This window comes from Electrophorus electricus, chromosome 25 (assembly GCF_041902795.1).
Source record: "Electrophorus electricus isolate QZ-2024a chromosome 25, ASM4190279v1, whole genome shotgun sequence".
Classification (NCBI taxonomy): domain Eukaryota; kingdom Metazoa; phylum Chordata; class Actinopteri; order Gymnotiformes; family Gymnotidae; genus Electrophorus; species Electrophorus electricus.
The window spans coordinates 956,999-973,684 of record NC_137521.1 but is presented as its reverse complement, the minus strand read 5'-3'; the positions used below and the strand labels follow the sequence as shown (position 1 = coordinate 973,684).

General features: G+C 40.7%; 2 protein-coding genes across 5 annotated transcripts in view; one reads left to right on the top strand and one right to left on the bottom strand.

The window, feature by feature from the left end:
* The window catches only part of pi4kab (phosphatidylinositol 4-kinase, catalytic, alpha b), a 34,736-nt gene that overhangs the window by 10,030 nt on the left and 8,020 nt on the right, over nucleotides 1-16,686 (top strand). For all 4 annotated transcript variants that reach the window (XM_035521928.2, XM_035521927.2, XM_081707577.1 and 1 more), the window contains exons 19-46: nucleotides 1,811-1,861; nucleotides 5,261-5,369; nucleotides 5,506-5,642; nucleotides 5,762-5,895; nucleotides 5,985-6,067; nucleotides 6,171-6,241; nucleotides 6,356-6,480; nucleotides 6,577-6,658; nucleotides 6,752-6,835; nucleotides 7,639-7,728; nucleotides 7,853-7,972; nucleotides 9,011-9,103; nucleotides 9,420-9,576; nucleotides 9,749-9,876; nucleotides 10,006-10,164; nucleotides 10,498-10,649; nucleotides 10,815-10,922; nucleotides 11,336-11,463; nucleotides 11,607-11,765; nucleotides 11,850-11,929; nucleotides 12,137-12,336; nucleotides 13,542-13,632; nucleotides 13,828-13,995; nucleotides 14,195-14,248; nucleotides 14,396-14,516; nucleotides 15,419-15,548; nucleotides 16,147-16,217; nucleotides 16,319-16,391. In XM_035521928.2, the coding sequence (XP_035377821.1) occupies nucleotides 1,811-1,861; nucleotides 5,261-5,369; nucleotides 5,506-5,642; nucleotides 5,762-5,895; nucleotides 5,985-6,067; nucleotides 6,171-6,241; nucleotides 6,356-6,480; nucleotides 6,577-6,658; nucleotides 6,752-6,835; nucleotides 7,639-7,728; nucleotides 7,853-7,972; nucleotides 9,011-9,103; nucleotides 9,420-9,576; nucleotides 9,749-9,876; nucleotides 10,006-10,164; nucleotides 10,498-10,649; nucleotides 10,815-10,922; nucleotides 11,336-11,463; nucleotides 11,607-11,765; nucleotides 11,850-11,929; nucleotides 12,137-12,336; nucleotides 13,542-13,632; nucleotides 13,828-13,995; nucleotides 14,195-14,248; nucleotides 14,396-14,516; nucleotides 15,419-15,548; nucleotides 16,147-16,217; nucleotides 16,319-16,391 (3,158 nt within the window). The remainder of the gene's footprint in view (nucleotides 1-1,810; nucleotides 1,862-5,260; nucleotides 5,370-5,505; nucleotides 5,643-5,761; nucleotides 5,896-5,984; nucleotides 6,068-6,170; nucleotides 6,242-6,355; nucleotides 6,481-6,576; nucleotides 6,659-6,751; nucleotides 6,836-7,638; nucleotides 7,729-7,852; nucleotides 7,973-9,010; nucleotides 9,104-9,419; nucleotides 9,577-9,748; nucleotides 9,877-10,005; nucleotides 10,165-10,497; nucleotides 10,650-10,814; nucleotides 10,923-11,335; nucleotides 11,464-11,606; nucleotides 11,766-11,849; nucleotides 11,930-12,136; nucleotides 12,337-13,541; nucleotides 13,633-13,827; nucleotides 13,996-14,194; nucleotides 14,249-14,395; nucleotides 14,517-15,418; nucleotides 15,549-16,146; nucleotides 16,218-16,318; nucleotides 16,392-16,686) is intronic.
* On the bottom strand, nucleotides 2,382-4,986 carry serpind1 (serpin peptidase inhibitor, clade D (heparin cofactor), member 1). The gene is made up of 5 exons (XM_027022145.3): nucleotides 4,966-4,986; nucleotides 3,831-4,798; nucleotides 3,304-3,577; nucleotides 2,914-3,058; nucleotides 2,382-2,743 (listed from the first exon to the last, which is right to left on the bottom strand). The coding sequence occupies exons 2-5, from the start codon at nucleotides 4,750-4,752 to the stop codon at nucleotides 2,552-2,554; spliced, it is 1,533 nt and encodes a 510-aa protein (XP_026877946.2). The 5' UTR covers nucleotides 4,753-4,798; nucleotides 4,966-4,986; the 3' UTR covers nucleotides 2,382-2,551.

Sequence of the window (16,686 nt, the reverse complement as noted above, 5' to 3'; positions counted from 1 at the left end):
ATGGATCTGAAAGCATCACTCCAGATGATGGCGTGTCAGCTGTCCTGCATAGTTCAGCAGAGACATCCGAAGCTATGCAGCATGGTGGTTTTGGCTCAGATGGGGCGCTTATGATGGATTGGGTGTTTGTATAATAGAACACAGTGGAATCACCCCATCAGAACAGTGTTGGGTTTCTGCTATATCTGAGGAATCATGTGACATTTCTTTCATTTGTTAAACTCACATGAACATTGGACAATCGAAGATGTATATATAGTTAAAGTCAAAATTATTAGCTTCTAAGGAGAAATTATTAGCTTCCTAAAATCTTGTCCAATGTTAACATCATTCATAAAACTATGTGGAGTAAAACTATAAACTACTCAAATCCAGGTGTAGAAAACTTATGGAGACGTATCCGCAGACTTGTAGAGCTGTATCCTCAGAATTGTAGAGATGTATCCTCAGACTTTTACCTGTAATTGCTGCCAATGGAGCTTCACAAAATGATTCTGATCTTTTATTCAATATTTTGTAGAAGAGATTTCAGCTTTTATTTTAAAGTATTATTTTTTGGATCTCTCTGAAAACATTTTCACCATAATAGGTGAAATTATAGTGTAGATTTATAGGTAAATATGGCTATGATACACTATAATATATAACAGTAAAGTGTGCAATAAGAGGTCTAATGTGATTGTGGCAGTGAGGGAGCAAGACGTGAGTGTGGTTGCAGAGAGTCTTTATTCTCTATAGCAACATAGTGTGCACAGCGGCGAGCGAACTCAATGAGCAAAAGTCCAAAAGGCTGCCAGTAAGGCTCTAGACACGGACGTCTTCTTAGGCGCAGTACAGGAGAGCTGTACACAGCACTGGAGGTAGACACCTGTGGGCTTCTACAGGGGAGCAATTAAAAGTGGGTGAACGAGGCACAGGTGCAGGGGATCAATAAGGTGATTGGAGCGAGGCGAATTGTGTGAGAATCACTAGGTTTGCTCCTCCTTCTGGGTGTGTGCGCCTCCCCTGTATATATGCATATATGTATGTATGTATGTATGTGTGTGTGTGTGTGTGTGTGTGTGTGTGTGTGTGTGTGTGTATATGTATGTATGTATGTATGTATATGTATATGTATATATAATATATATATATATATATATATATATATATATATATATAAAATTTGATAGCTAGGTGGTAGATAGGTGGCATGGTGAAGGGTGTTCTGTGTAAAACCTTGTCCATACTTCCTGTGAAGATACATCTTGCATATTATGTTGTATCTAAGAGTAATTTAATTGGAGATATACACTGATGTTTTTATTTTTGATATTAGACATATAATTTGTGTGTCTATAAAAATTATAATTGCAGTTTGTGCCTGTAAAAGTTGCTTATACTGATTTAATTTTAAAGCAATTTATTATTTAATTATCCTATTTTAATATAATACTTGTTTTAATAAAAATATTACCATGTTGTTTTTTATTTTTTCTGGTATATTATTTCTAATAATTTAATAATAAGTCTAAATTGATTACATTATATTTAAAATTTTAAATTAGATAAGTTTACCTCAAAATGTGATGCAGTCAAATTTAATTTGATAAGATATTAATAAATATGTTTAGCTGACTAAATCTAGTAGCATTAAAAATTAAATAAATGGAAATTAGGTGGTTGAATTAATTACATCACCTTGTATTGTTGGGTTAACCTTTGGGGTATTTAATCAAATGATAAACTACCCTACTGTTTTGTGCTGTTTTGGTATTGTTTATTAAGGGGAGCTATGCGGCAATGTTGTCTCGTGGTGTTTCTGTTTCAGGCATCCAGCAGTGCTGGGAACCTTGGGGTTCTCATCCCTGTGATTGCAGTGGTAAGTGGGTCACTGCTGACCTTTTAACCTCTTCATTACACATGCAGTTATATGACTTCTGTAGAACAAAATGACTTCTGTTTAAAACATGCCTTCCTTCCTCTGTCAGAAGATCTGATTTGACTTTTGTGGCTGTGCTGATATTGTTACCAGGAAATTAAAGCTAGAAGCAGGAGGAAAGGAAGGTCTTGGCACTGAGAAAGACCATCTCGTTTCAGATGATGCCTCATTATTGTTCATCATGTTCTTAGGTTGCTGTGAGCAGAGCTGTGGTTAGACTTTAACTTCGTTGACAAATATTGATCTGGATTGCAAAAATATTCAGTTGTGTGGAGGTTTCACCCTTTCTCTAGCTCATTCTGACATGTTTGGTCCTTTTTAGTCCTCTTATGAATGATTTACATCCTATGCATGAGGAACCTCCACACATTTTGAATGTTTAGAATTTTGCACATTTTAAATGTTCTAGATATTTACAATAAGCAGCAATTCTTACTTATTTAAAAAAAGACAATTCATCTGAATTGCATCGTTTAATGTGACGTGCCATTGTACTGTTATAACCAATGCAACTATAGGTTTTTCTTATTTGTAATCAGAGTTAGAAGCGACCTGTTCCGTCATCATACAGTGATAAATGTGCTCTATCTATTATAACTTTGCTGCCGCTTGGTGTACGTGTGAGCGATATTAACTCTTTGATGGGTCTGCTACACGCCCCATGAAGACGAGGCAGTCAGTGCGCTGTTCGTAGATGAGGAAGAGGAAGGGCCGGTCCACAATGAAGCGCGTCTGTGTGGACAGGGGCATGAAACCGATCTGGGTCATTGCCGCTGCCTCGGTTCCCTCCTCATTCACTGTTATGACGCTTTGGTGCTTAAACTGTGAGAGCAGAAGAAAGGACATTGTGCTGTTTTCTGTCAAGGACATTTAGACATTGACATTTGCAGTCAAAACAAAGCTAGCCATGCCTGGACGTGTAGAGAATGTTAACTCGAGAAAGATGGAAAAATCCTTGTTGGGATGCCTTTTAGCACTACTTCTTGGCTTACCCTGTTGACGGTGACTTTCTCAGAGGTCATGGGGGAAAAGTCGCCCTTTTCTGTGAAGAGTTCAGTCAGACCCAGGTCCTTCATGTGACTAATCAGGTCATAGCTCTGCTCCAGCTTAAACCGTGGGAATACCACCTCACGGGTTCTGCCAGACAACCCATGACAGGATTCTTGTTGAATTGCTCTGAATTAATCTTTTGATAATAGTTTAATAATAATTCCTGATGTTCCCTTTTGTGGAACCTTCATGTTTAGAAACACCAAAATTTCATTTTCATCCAACAGGATTTGATTTTATCAGTGGCCTATGCAGACTATTACACTGCTCACATTTGTTCATGGCGGCACTGTCTTGTCTGTATCTACGTGGGTCTCTATTGAATGCCATACCTGTTGGTCATGTTGTTGAGCCACTTGGCAATCACGGCGGGCGAGATCTCTTGCTCGAGCGTTCTCATGCCGGAGAGTTTTTGGGGTATGGCAATGAGCATGCTGATGTTGCCTTTGTAGGGCAGCTGTAGGACATCACAGTGCAGCTCATGGTCGGCGGCTGCCAGGTAGCTGCCCCTGTTCTGCATCATAGGGACACGCACCTGCTGCTTCTCGTTCACGCGGAAGTAGCGGTCCTGGGTCAGCTCCTTGGGAAACTTCTGTTCCCATGACCCTGTGCAGTAGAAAGGATTGTTGAGCTTTGTACTGTGATTTTCCTAATAGTATAATTCAGTCTGGGATGAATTTATGTAAGACTCTAAAATGCTCATATAAGACTCTAAAATGCTGTAAATATAAATCTGAATGTAATGATGTGTCCAGAGAAATGACCTAAATCATTAAATAAGTGCTAATGCAGTGCTTATTCTTTTACCCCTCTCAACAATGATTTATTTTAGATGACACTGATCAGTCGACCACATTACCTTTAAAGTAGAGGTAATTTAGCAGCATCACCACTGTCCTGGGGTCAACACTCTTCATGGGCTCCTTGATCAGCCCCTTGGTCATCTTCTGAATGTGCTGGTTGGCCTTTGCAATGAATGCAGGATCTGTAAAATCCACAGACTTCGGATCTGCAAAGTAGTATGTCTTTGCCTTAGTGCTGAAGCTTTCCCTTATGCTGACATCCTTCTTCACGTAAAGGTCATTGACTGAGCGCAGTGTGAAGCCAAAGTTGCGTCTGAATAATCTGTGTGTAAGCTTGCGGAAAAGCTTGTGCACGGTGGAGGCGTTGTAGTGGCTGCTTGTGCTGATGAAATCAGTGAAACCCAGAGCTTCATAGAGCTGCTCGTGTGTAGCAGGGCCGGCAGCCAGCGCCATCATCCCCATGGCGATGGAGATTCCGGCAGGTGCCAGCAGGACGTTGTCAGTCTGGTTCACGTGGTTCCGGATGCTCCGATAGAGGCGAAATCCGAAGTGTGAATTAACTACGTTGAGGCGCTGCAGCCGGGTGCGCCCGTGGAAGAGCCGGAGAAGCCGCGCCCGGCGCGCTTTAGGGTCAGACGGTTCTAAGTTAAGGTCAATGCCTGGCGCAGGTGTGGCGATCTCGTCTATGGCGTCACCCTCAGTGTAGTCATCGCCTTCCTCCAGGATCTTATCGAAGTCGATGTAATCCTCCTCCTCCTCCTCCAAGCCTTCAACATGTTCCAGGTCGTTGGTGACCGTGTTCTCTTTGTGGAACTCCAGAGGGATGGACTCCAGGTCATCGCCTCCCTGTGAAAGCGCCCGTGGGTCGGTCTCTTTCTCAGACTTGGGATTGCTGAAGTGCCAGCTCAGGTCCTTCACACCACCCAGGGCAGGAGTGGCCAGGAAAACCAGAGCTGCCATGACTGAGAGCCCCAGCATTCTTCACAAATGTTGAATGCAAATCCGGCTCACGTGTTATCTTGAACTAGAAAAGAAAAATAAATTGTAAACCTAACAGAGCATGGTTTTTTATCTAATTAAGCAGCCCCATAAATACAATATAACTCAAAATGCTCATAATGCCATAGTATAAAGACAGAATATCACAATGTTTTTTACATATTTTTTTTCTCCAAGCCCTGAGACGCTTACCTGCTCTCTCTGTCTCTGCAATGTGTCTGTTTGTTTATTGTTTGCTTGTGACCAGTTCTTGCTGCTGGACTTTGATGTTGGTTTGCATTGATCAAACAGTGTCCAGTTCAAAGAGTAGCTGTATTTGCAGCTTTTATCCAACTAACCACGCGTTAACTCTTGCACTGTAAATAGCAGTAAGGTTTATTTATATGACAACCCTTTGAACATTTAGCTTGAATTAGACTTGCACTCCATGACAAAAATGTGTTGTGTGGTTTCTCATTTTGTATGCTTCTTTTTGTGTTTGCTATAGCTGACTCGACGGCTGCCACCAATTAAAGAGGCCAAACCTCGCCTGCAGAAGCTCTTCAGAGACTTTTGGCTTTACTCAGTGGTCATGGGCTTTGCTGTAGAAGGTTCAGGTAAGGACAGTTACTGAACCCTTCACCTAGTGGACAGTATTGATACTTCCCTTTGTCACTGGATTTCAGTTGTTTTAGACTCTCATTAACATAACCAATCTCAGGGATTCACAAGAACCCTTTGTGTCTGATCCAGGGCTGTGGCCAGAGGAGTGGTATGAGGGAGTGTGTGAAATAGCCACCAAGTCCCCTCTTCTTACATTTCCCAGTGGAGAGCCTCTACGCTCTGAGCTCCAGTACAACTCTGCTCTGAAGAACGACACAGTCACGCAGGTTTCCTTGACTTGATCTTGGTTCTTTGTTGGTGAAAACCTTCAACGGTGTGAAGGCTTCAGACCTCTGTGTTTCTGTGTGCTTTTTGTAAGTCACCTTTGATATCCCTCCTTTTGTAGGCAGAGCTAAACGAACTACGCAGCACTATCATAAACCTCCTGGACCCCGCCCCAGAGGCAGCCGCCCTCATCAGCAAGCTGGACTTTGCCATGTGCACCTACCTGCTATCCGTTTACAGACTGGAATACATGAGGTACAAATCCTCCACTCTTTGTCTCTGGTCCATCTCTGGTCTTCTGCACATTTTATAGTTGGTCCCTCTCATCTTCCTTTCTCTCTCAGGATGCTACATTCCAATGACCCCGACCGGTTCCAGGTGATGTTCAGATACTTTGAAGACAAGGCCATTCAAAAAGATAAGTCAGGTCTGAGGAGTGGCATCCTTTTCAACTGGCAGGCCTTCTTTCCAACTACTGTGTCTTCTAGTCTCTCAGTGTAACACCTTTCTCACTCTTCTTCTGACTGTAGGCATGATGCAGTGTGTGATCTGTGTTGGTGATAAAGTCTTTGAAGTTTTCCTCCAGATGATGGCTGAGAAAGTAAATTTGAAGAGATCCATTTATTGTACTGATGGCTTATTATAAGTATGTAGAGCTGTTATAAGTCATGTAATCATCTCTTTTTTTTTTTCTTTTTTTTAAAAAATTTTGTAGCCAAAGACTAAAGAGCATGAGGAGGAGCTGGAACGCCATGCACAGTTTCTATTGGTCAACTTTAACCACACCCACAAGAGAATTCGACGAGTGGCTGACAAGTACCTCTCAGGGCTGGCTGAAACGTGGGCGACTCATTCACACGTGCAGTCGTAGATGCATCTGTGAATCTGTCAAATGGTTTCTTGCATGGCTTCACTGTTCATTTTCCATCTGTTCAGGTTTCCTCATTTGTTGTGGAGTGGGCGAGTGCTGAAGACTATGTTGGACATTTTACAGACACTCTCTCTCTCTCTGAGTGCTGTGAGTGTTTCTTTAGCTCTGAGTTTCAAAAGAGCTATAAATATTCCTGTTTATATATTAGTTGTTTGTTTGTTTTATTTTTTGGCTGGCTAGGACATCCACAAGGACCAGCCTTACTATGACATTCCTGACACTCCTCACAGAATAACTGTGCCAGACACACATGAAGCCAGAGAGGTGAGGAATAATCACACTTGTTCAGTCAAAAACATGGCTAGTATGGCGAGCGAAGAGTGATTTAAATGAAAATCAAAAACATCTGTTATTAAATCCACCACTATACTTCAGTATATCCTTTAATAATTAAATGAATAATTTATTTTACTCAACAGCTTATTTCAACATTTATTTAATGATTTATTAATGGACACACTGGTAGATTTATTAGAGGATACAAATATGAATTTGTTGAAATATACATTTGATGTATATATTGATGGATTTATTTAAAGATTTCATATATTAGTATGCAAGTAAAGGATGGGTTTCATTTAGTTTGAGCTGTTCAGATTGGCCAGGAGGCGTGTGTACTGAGAGTACTGTAGTTGGACAGTACTTAAGAAGAGCTTTCATATTACATCATAGTTGTTTGCGTGGCAGCAGACCATGAGTACAAAACATGGAGAAAAGCTTCCCTGAGTTAATAATGGAAGCTACTGCTACTGCACGTGAACACATGGTTCGTGGGCTGATATAGAGAGTGATAATGGGGTGAGTGTATTGCTACTGTGCATGTTGAAAGTAGACACAAAAACCAAATAATTATTTTCAGCAATGATGCACAGAAGATCAGTCATATCTTATATATCTTCAGAGATTTCCAAGTGCCTCCGAGTTGGTATGGCAGAGCTAGGCCTTTCTAGTTGTCCCGTTAATTTGTCACTTTGTGCTCCACACAACATGAGTGCAGCAAAATTCTTTTTCAAATCTGCTCATTGTTTTCTCCGTTCCAGCCTTTATAAAGTATTGTGTTTACGTAGAGCATAGTGAAGGACTTTGCTGCACGCTGTGGTGAAATTCTGAAAGAAGCAATGAAGTGGGCCTCCTCTGTCACCAAGTCCCACCTACAGGTACAGAACCGATGTGTACGCATAAAGAAAACAAGCAGTGCTCTTTGAACCCATTTTAAAATGCTTTCAGCAGGCTGAACCTGTTAAATGTGTTTCAGTTTCTATCCCTCTGTTTTTCTTCCAGGAGTACCTGAATAAGCATCAGAACTGGGTGTGCGGCCTCTCCCAACACACTGGCCTGGCCATGGCCACCGAGAGCATCCTCAACTTTGCAGGCTACAACCGTCAGAGCATGACACTTGGGGTGAGACCATATGCTACATGCATGCTTTGTCTAGCTCAGAAACCTGTTTAGGAAAAAAAAAAGCACAAAAATGTGACTCTGTGCCTGTGGTATGGATAGAGTGTGGCTGCAGTGCAGGCAGTGGTAGCTCATTGGTAAAGCAGAAGGTTGCCAGTTTAAGCCCCACCATCGGCAGGTTGCCAGTGTTGGGTCCCTGAGCAAGACCCTTAACACTCAATTGTTCAAGCTGTATTCAGTCATAATTGTAAGTCGCTTTGGATAAATGCTTCAGATAAATGTAAATGTAAATTTGCTGTGTTTATTGATGAGATAAAGGTAAGGATACATCAGGTATACCTGAGGGGCACTACATTGCAAAATCAAATCATAAATCAGTCTAGCTCCATAATGTGTATGGAACCATTTTCTTTTAACAAGACAACATAATAATTTAATAATTAAAATTAACTGTCTTAAAATGGACAGTTATATGAAAAATTATAGGCAAATGGAATCTGCTGTTTGATAGATCAGCCTGAGATTAGGATCAAGTAGACAGCAGTGACTGAATTTTAAATGTTTTTCTTACTATTGGTCTGGTATTGCAATAACTTTGATTTTACACAGTAACTGTGAAGTGTTTACTGCATTAGTCGGGCTGTGGAACATTTCAATTCTTGTGTTTTTAACCATGTTTTTGTGTGAACATATGCTCACATTATTGAGAATATGTACGTATTTAATATGCCTACTGGTACAGGCATTGAGTGCCAATTCCAATGCACATGTCTTAACCTGTGATCATCTGATGGCTTTATGAAGACACACACACAGGCCATCAGGGTTAATGTGGGCGGGTTTTGTCATTGGTTCTGTTTTGTGATGTTTGCTTACCTGTGCAACTGTGTGTCTACCTGGCTGGGTGCTTTCCTGAGTGCTTGGTACTCCCAATGCTGCCTTACCTCAGGTTGGTATTTCTGGCCCCATGATGGGGAAAGGCTCTACCCTGGCAACCTCAGCTGCCTCTGGACTCTGACCCCTTCCAATCATTTCTTTCAGGTCACCCAGCTGACCGACCGACCCACGTGTGTGAAGAAAGACTACTCCAACTTCATGGCCTCTCTGAATCTGCGCAACCGCTACACTGGAGAGGTAAAGAGATATTCGTGCACGCATGTGTGTCTTGAGGGATGTCCTGTTGGTCTCAGTTGAAAATAAAATGAGTGAATTCATTATCTTACATAAAGTGAAGTCCATTAATCAGGTCTGAATTAGACATTAACCCCCTCCTCTTTTTACATATTTTATTCATCTAATCATTCCATGTAGTTTAAGCAGAATCTGATCTTTTCAGGTCAGATTGGAGTCCACATGTGTATGTATAACTATGTATAACTCAAATGCAAAAATGTAAGACCTCACAAATATAGCAATTAGTGTGCGTGTGCATGCGTGTGTGCGTGTGTAGGTGGCAGGTATGCTGCAGTTTGCTGAGGCCACGCATAGCCAGTCAGACCTGGGAAGACTGATGATGACTCAGATGAATGATGCTCTCGAAGCCAAAGACTCTGAGGCCTTTACCCAGAGCATGTTCAAAATGACTGCTCTTCTTATCAGTACTAAAGGTACTCTGTACACAATAATGCCGTGCTCGTGCCCAGGCTTCTGAGAAGTGGACCCACATTGTCTGGGCCCATTTTAAAATAATAAAAATGTATTAAAAGCAAATGTTCTGTTAGCAATATATTAAAGCAGAGTCAGAGGTAATATGCTTATGGGCTGGTCCTATGTGGGTAGACTGTAATCCTCAGCTCCTGCACCATCTGTGCTGGGCTCCTCTGAAGATGTTCACGGAGCACACCATGGAGACAGCCATTGCCTGCTGGGAGTGGTTCCTCGCTGCACACAGTGGAGTTGAAGTCCCGGTAACTCGAACAAACGCGTATATGTCCATTACCATGTAAAATATTTGTGGTACTCAGCCCAGTATTGTCGCTAAAACTGTTTGTGTATGCATGTGTGCATGGTGCTTGTTTTTCGTGTTTGACCTGCAGTTCATGCGTGAGATGGCGGGGGCATGGCACATGACAGTGGAGTTGAAGATGGGTTTGTTTTCAGAGACTGAGATGGAGGCCGACCCTCTAGCAGCCTCTGAGGAGAGCCAGCCCATGCCTCGTCCCCCTGATGTCATTCCACATGCTCTGTGGATAGAGGTGAGTATTTATTAATGTACATGTCATTAAAATTAAGTTCCAATACAGTTCCACACAAACAAGTATCTGTGAAGTGCAGCTGGCTGAAACTGGATTGAAAGGATGGCATAGTTTCTCTTTCCTGTTAATAAAGAGTAGTTCGATAGCTGACAGCATGAGTGGTCTGGGGCACAAATTGCTCTACTCAGGCAACCTTTAGCTGCTTTGAGAACTTGCATTCATGGGAAAAAGAGGAGCCAGTTCTACTCAACAGGAGTGTAGCCAGCTGCAGTCCTGGAAATAAAATGTCACTTTGTAAGGCAAACAGTGAATCTAATGTAGCTGTGTATTCAGTTTTTGGTACAGAGGTTTGAGATTGCCAAGTACTGCAGTGCCGATCAGGTGGAGATTTTCACTGGACTCCTCCAGAGGGCGCTCTCACTCAGTGTCGGTGGATCCAAGAGCAGCCTAAACCGTCATGTTGCTGCCATAGGACCTCGCTTCAGGTAACACACCCACACATGTGCATACATGAGCTACCCCCTAACTTCATTTCTACAAATGTGGTGTATAACTGCTCCAAGTATTGACATTAAGGCAGTCATAGCAATTTTCATGCCACTCTGATGTAGATGGATATGTTTGCACACATGTATGTGTATGTGTTCTAGACTCCTGACCTTAGGCCTGACACTGTTGCATGCTGATGTTGTGACCAATGCCACCATACGCAATGTGCTTAGAGAGAAGATCTACTCAACAGCCTTCGATTACTTCAGGTATGCAACATTCAGTTCTGGCATATTCTGCATTTTGCATATGCTGGATGAGATGTGAGCATGAATGACTTCTGAGAAGTGACTCAATACTTACAGGAGCGGATAAGTACAAGCATACTGCATATATCAAATTTCATATATCATATGAGCCTGTGCTACAAACCTTTCTGGATTAATTGCTGCATACCTATGGACAATATATCTGTCACTTGGTTATTGTGTGCTGTGGCCTACAGGTGGTAATAGGTGAACAGCTACACCCACCTACAAATAGACATATTAATGAAATAAATTCCCACAAACACATACATGAGTTTGTACTGACTTATCCCACCTAAGACATCATCTCATTAAGCTTGAGATCAACAAATAATTTCATAGGTAGGTGTGTTTTGTGTGTGTGTGTCTCCCAGTGTGTCTCCAAGGTTCCCTACTCAGCCAGAGAAGCGTCTACGGGAGGACATCAGCATCATTATCAAGTTCTATGCCTGTCTGCTGTCTGATAAGAAATATCTTGCCGCCAACCAGCTTGTCCCACCAGGTACACAACGCTGTCTTCAATGATGTAGATTATCATTTGTAACACTATCGATTATCTGGTAGACCCAAATTCAGTCTGAAATTTGTTAATGACTGTAGTGATGATGATTGAGACAGTGTTATATGCGCCATGCGTTTTTGCAGACCCTCAGGACGTGTCTGTCAACAGTCTGTCAGTGATGGCAGTGGCGGATTCCAGGAGCAGTCTAGATGCCACGGTGGGCTCCAGGCAGCCGGCCATGCAGGGCTGGATCAACACATATCCACTCTCCAGCGGAATGTCCACCTTATCCAAGAAGTCCGGTACACATAGGTGCACCCACGAAACTATGCTGATGAAAGTGTTAACACAGCAGTAGTAGTGCATGGTGTATGTTGTCTTTTAAGGTCTGTCTAAGAAGAGCAACAGAGGGTCTCAGCTACACAAATACTACATGAAACGGAGAACACTGTTACTGGCCCTACTGGTGAGTTTATTGTCTTCGCAGAATTCTGATGGATTATTACCATCTTGTACTTTGAATTAAAGATGAAGTCAAACTTTTTTATACTGCTATTCAAACACTAAGTCCTGAAATGTGAGCAGTTTTCAGTTTTATCAATGTTCAAAACCTGTCTGTCCAAATGTACATTATTAAAGGCAGTTTGTTCTTGTACACTTTCTCTGTCTACAGGCTAGTGAGGTGGAGCGGCTCACTACGTGGTATAACCCACTGGGCAGCCAGGAGCTGCTGATCTCTGCTGAGCAGTCTGTAGAAACCAGCATTGCTAACTGGAGGTCCAAGTACATCAGCCTGAGTGAAAAACAGTGGAAGGACAACGTCAACCTTGCCTGGAGTATAGCACCTTACCTCGCCCTTCAACTGCCTGGCAGGTAGTGTGTTTGTGTGTTTGTGTGTGTGTTTGTGTGGGTACTTACAGTACCAGTCAAAACCTTGGACACACCTGATTGAGCGTAAGTTTTTAATATTACTAAAGGATTTTAATCTAATGGATTATGCTTAGGTTTGTTTCTAAGATGAATATGATTTGGGAATTCATATATGAATTCATTTTCAAAGCACATACAAACACTCACACAGACTATTTGCACCCTCAGCAAATTTGTCCTTCAGAAATTTAGTTCTTCACCCTACAAGTGCTCTGCATATGTGAGAATGTCTTCAGAACTGATGTAAAAGTGTAAGAGGTGGTTGCCATGGTTAAAAGCTGCCATCAGAGTAAAGGATAGTTACTTTGAAGAATCGAAAATCTAAGAAAGCATGCAACAATTGTGTGGAGAATAAGGCAAAAACTCTTGATTTGTCAATACCAATTAAATGTAACATGCCAATCTATATTGACTTGTTTCCCAGCATGCTAATCTAAATCGCCTGTTTCAGTTCATGCCAGCATGTGGATGTCGATCGGCTATTTTCAGTGAAACTCAACATGCCAATTTCAATCAGCCAGTTTTTATCAAACCCAACATGATGCCAATCTGCCTGTTTTGATACAACCCAACATGGTGATATTCTGCCTGCTTTGATTAAAGCCGGCATGCCGTTCTGGATCAATCCACTTTGATTCAGCCCAACATGCTCAGCCCTCAAATGTGTTTTGTGTCAGAAAAAACAATAAATGTTCAAACCAGTTCTGTTAATTGTGTTTAGAGTTTAATTTGTAGTTTTCAGTGAATATAGATTGGTCATGCTATCATTAATTGTGTGAATTCTACGGGAAGGTTTGGAGGCTTGGGTAAGGAAGTGTAAAGGAGGTTATATCTGATAACTGATCATTTCAAAAACAAAGATGTTTTTTAATGGTCTTTATACATACTTTGCCAATAAATGAAGAGGTATTAGATGTTACCATGCTTCATAACAGTGGAGAAGTGGCTAACAGGTGAGACACCACCAGACTGTTTTACTCTGCACCCTTTCATTAACATTTTGAGTAACTGATAAAAATTGTAGCAGGTTGAACATTGGAAGGTGCACTAATTACTATGTGATTAGGAGACATTTATGCTTATGATATCAGATCAGCTGGTTTCCTTTTCACTTGAACATGAATGCAAGCACTTCTGATTCATTCTAGGTTCAAGAATACAGAGGTTATTGTGTCGGAAGTCACGCGTTTGGTGCGGATGGACCCTGGGGCGGTCAATGATGTCCCAGAAGCTGTAAAGGTAAAACAATATGTTGCTTGGGTCCCTGTATATATTAAATATTAAAATATCAACCACATGAAAATACTGCGAGTTAAAGTATTTTTATTCCATTATATTACATTTCTTTTAGCTTCCATTAAACTAAAATCTTTTCCAAGTCAAGCTGTTTTTACACCTTTTATTAGAAATACTGTTGCTCATGTTCTTTGTTAGTATCTGGTGACATGGCACACCATCGATGCGGACTCTCCAGAGCTGAGTCACATTCTGTGCTGGGCCCCAGCCGATCCACCCACAGGCCTCTCCTACTTCTCCAGCATGTACCCTCCTCATCCCCTCACGGCGCAGTATGCCGTAAGAGTCCTGCGCTCCTTCCCGCCGGTGCGCTAACCCCCACCCCCCCACGCATACCTCCTTTACATGTTTTATATTTCATGTTATACTAATATAAGTTCAGTGTCTTCTTCTGGACTTTCTGTACCTTAATGTATACTTTTCATCACGTTTTTCTCCAGACATCCATGACTGGCTGTGTGTGGCATGTGTACTTTAACAGGTTATTATCTCCCCCCCCACACAGGATGCCATTTTGTTCTACATCCCTCAGATTGTTCAGGCACTCCGCTATGATAAGGTCATTTGTGTTTCTGTGTGTGTCAGCATGTCTACAGTAATATGTTTATAAAGAGTAATATGCTAATTTTGGGGTCATATTTACATATATTGAATTTAGGCTTAATAGAAATGTGTATTTTGATAATGTGGATGTTTTTTTCCATAGATGGGCTATGTAAGGGAGTATATCCTATGGGCAGCACAGAAATCTCAGCTTCTGGCTCATCAGTTCATTTGGAACATGAAGACCAACATCTACACAGATGAAGAAGGCCACCAGAAAGATCGTAAATAATCCCATTTTGCAGTATTGACATATTATGCAATGTGTGTATTAGTGTTGCAAAAAAAAATATCGACATCTCGATACTGAACAATTTGAATGGTATAATACTTGTGTCCCACAGTATCGATATTATTTGTACAACCCCCCCCCCCCCCCAAAAAAAACAACCCAGTAGGAGTGCTGTGTGGACATACTTTAGCAAATAACGACAGGAAGGCAAAGGAATTGAGCAAGCCAGTATGCTTGTTGTTTCACACCGGACGTGAATCATCACGGTAGTCCGCGTGTATAGAGCCACAATGAAAAGTATTCTCCTGGAACAACAGGAATGCGGATGAGTCTATGGTGGTTTATTTTATCATTATGGGAATGATAAAATATCTGTTAACAACTCTAATGATTTAATCTAAAATAGAACAGTCTAGACCAGTGTCAGTGTTTGTGTTGATACTGCTGAGGAAAAATATAGCCTAGGTTGACTATTTTCCCTTTTATTAATGTGCCAAGATTAGCAAGAATACTTTTTTTGTTTCTATCATGTATAAATGTGACTATTTCTAAGTTGATAGGAGACTATTTACTTGAAGTGTCACATAAATCTCTTCAAGGCTGTCAGGGTCTGGGTTAAAGAATGCAAACCACCTTATTTATTTATTTGACATTTGAATGTCAGTCTGTGTTTTTGAAAAAAACAGTGATCTACAAGAGAAATCTTATGTTTATATGGATATGAATATTTTTAAGATAAAAAATAAGACCCCCAATTTTATCTGCTTTTGGTATCAAACATGGTATTGAATATCAATATATTTCAAAGCATCATATTAAAATTGAAAATTTTAGTAACATAACAACACTAGTGTGTGTATATACAATTTAAATTGAGGTGTGTTTTTCCTCTAGCTGATATTGGAGAGCTGTTGGAACAGATGGTTGATGAAATTACGGGCTCGTTGTCTGGTCCTGCCAAAGATTTCTACCAGCGAGAGTTTGATTTCTTCAACAAGATCACCAATGTGTCAGCTATCATAAAGTATGAACACTACTCATCTGTCAATATTCAGCCACAAATGACCATATTACCCAGAACCAGCTAAATCTGATCATGATACACTCAATAAGACTATATTATAAATGTTAAGCATTATAAACCATAAATGCAGATTTACTGCAAATCACATCATACTGCCAGAAGACACAATGGATTCAGTTTGCATCTATAATGTTGTTTCCCTCTCCCTTCTTCTTCAAACTGTTACCCCTACCAAACACACAATTTCACTAAGTACATCTCATAGCCATGTCTGTACATGTCTGAATTTTGGAGTCTTTAGGTTACACAGCCTCTTAAAAGCATATTACATGATATTACTGGACACTAACATGACCTCTTTTTCCTTCTTGTGCCTGCCAATTTAGGCATATATTGTGTTTTTTTGTGGTATTGTTGTGTATGGTATTGTTAACACAGTTGTGCATGCTGTTGTTAAGATCAGCAGCCTTGTGCCCCCACATGGCCTCCACTGATCAACACTTTTCAAGTTCAAATGGGTCCATTACCACTGTCTAATTTTAGAGGTTTCTTTAATGTGCATGTGGTTGTGCAGCTATGTCATCTGGCCATGTTTCAGACCCATCCCTAAAGGTGATGAGAGGAGAAGAGCATGTCTCAGAGCCCTCTCTGACATCAAAGTGCAACCAGGTTAAGACATTCCTCATTACATGCTGGGCTAATAAGATCTCATTATTACAGTTCTTATTCATTGTTATGATTAATAATTAATATTAATCATTTCTCCATAGGATGCTATCTGCCAAGTAACCCAGAGGCCATCGTACTGGACATTGACTACAAGTCTGGAACGCCAATGCAAAGGTATTTAACTTTTGAGGTTGTCAATTGTCCTTAAATTAACTTACTTAATAAATAAAATTATTTAAATTGTTTTTATGTATTTATATTCTGTTTATATTTATTTATCTATTCATTTATTTAATGTATTTTTTTTTTTTTACTGTATTCTATAAATTATTTAATTTTGTTTTATATTTGACAAATACTTTTCTAAGGTGATAGATTTCAGGATGTAATAGGCTTATTCCACTATTAATTCTATTCTCTGTAAAGCACTTTGAAAATCTATGTTTAAGAGAGTGCTATACAAATAAAG

Bases quoted from the DNA above. Each gene is read 5' to 3' on its own strand.
- serpind1 (XM_027022145.3), bottom strand. From the start codon at position 4,752: ATGCTGGGGCTCTCAGTCATGGCAGCTCTGGTTTTCCTGGCCACTCCT. The intron at 3,059-3,303 runs GTATGGCATTCA...GTTGTCTGGCAG, and splicing joins CTCAACAACATGACCAACAG to AACCCGTGAGGTGGTATTCC. The intron at 2,744-2,913 runs GTAAGCCAAGAA...CTGCTCTCACAG, and splicing joins AGAAAGTCACCGTCAACAGG to TTTAAGCACCAAAGCGTCAT.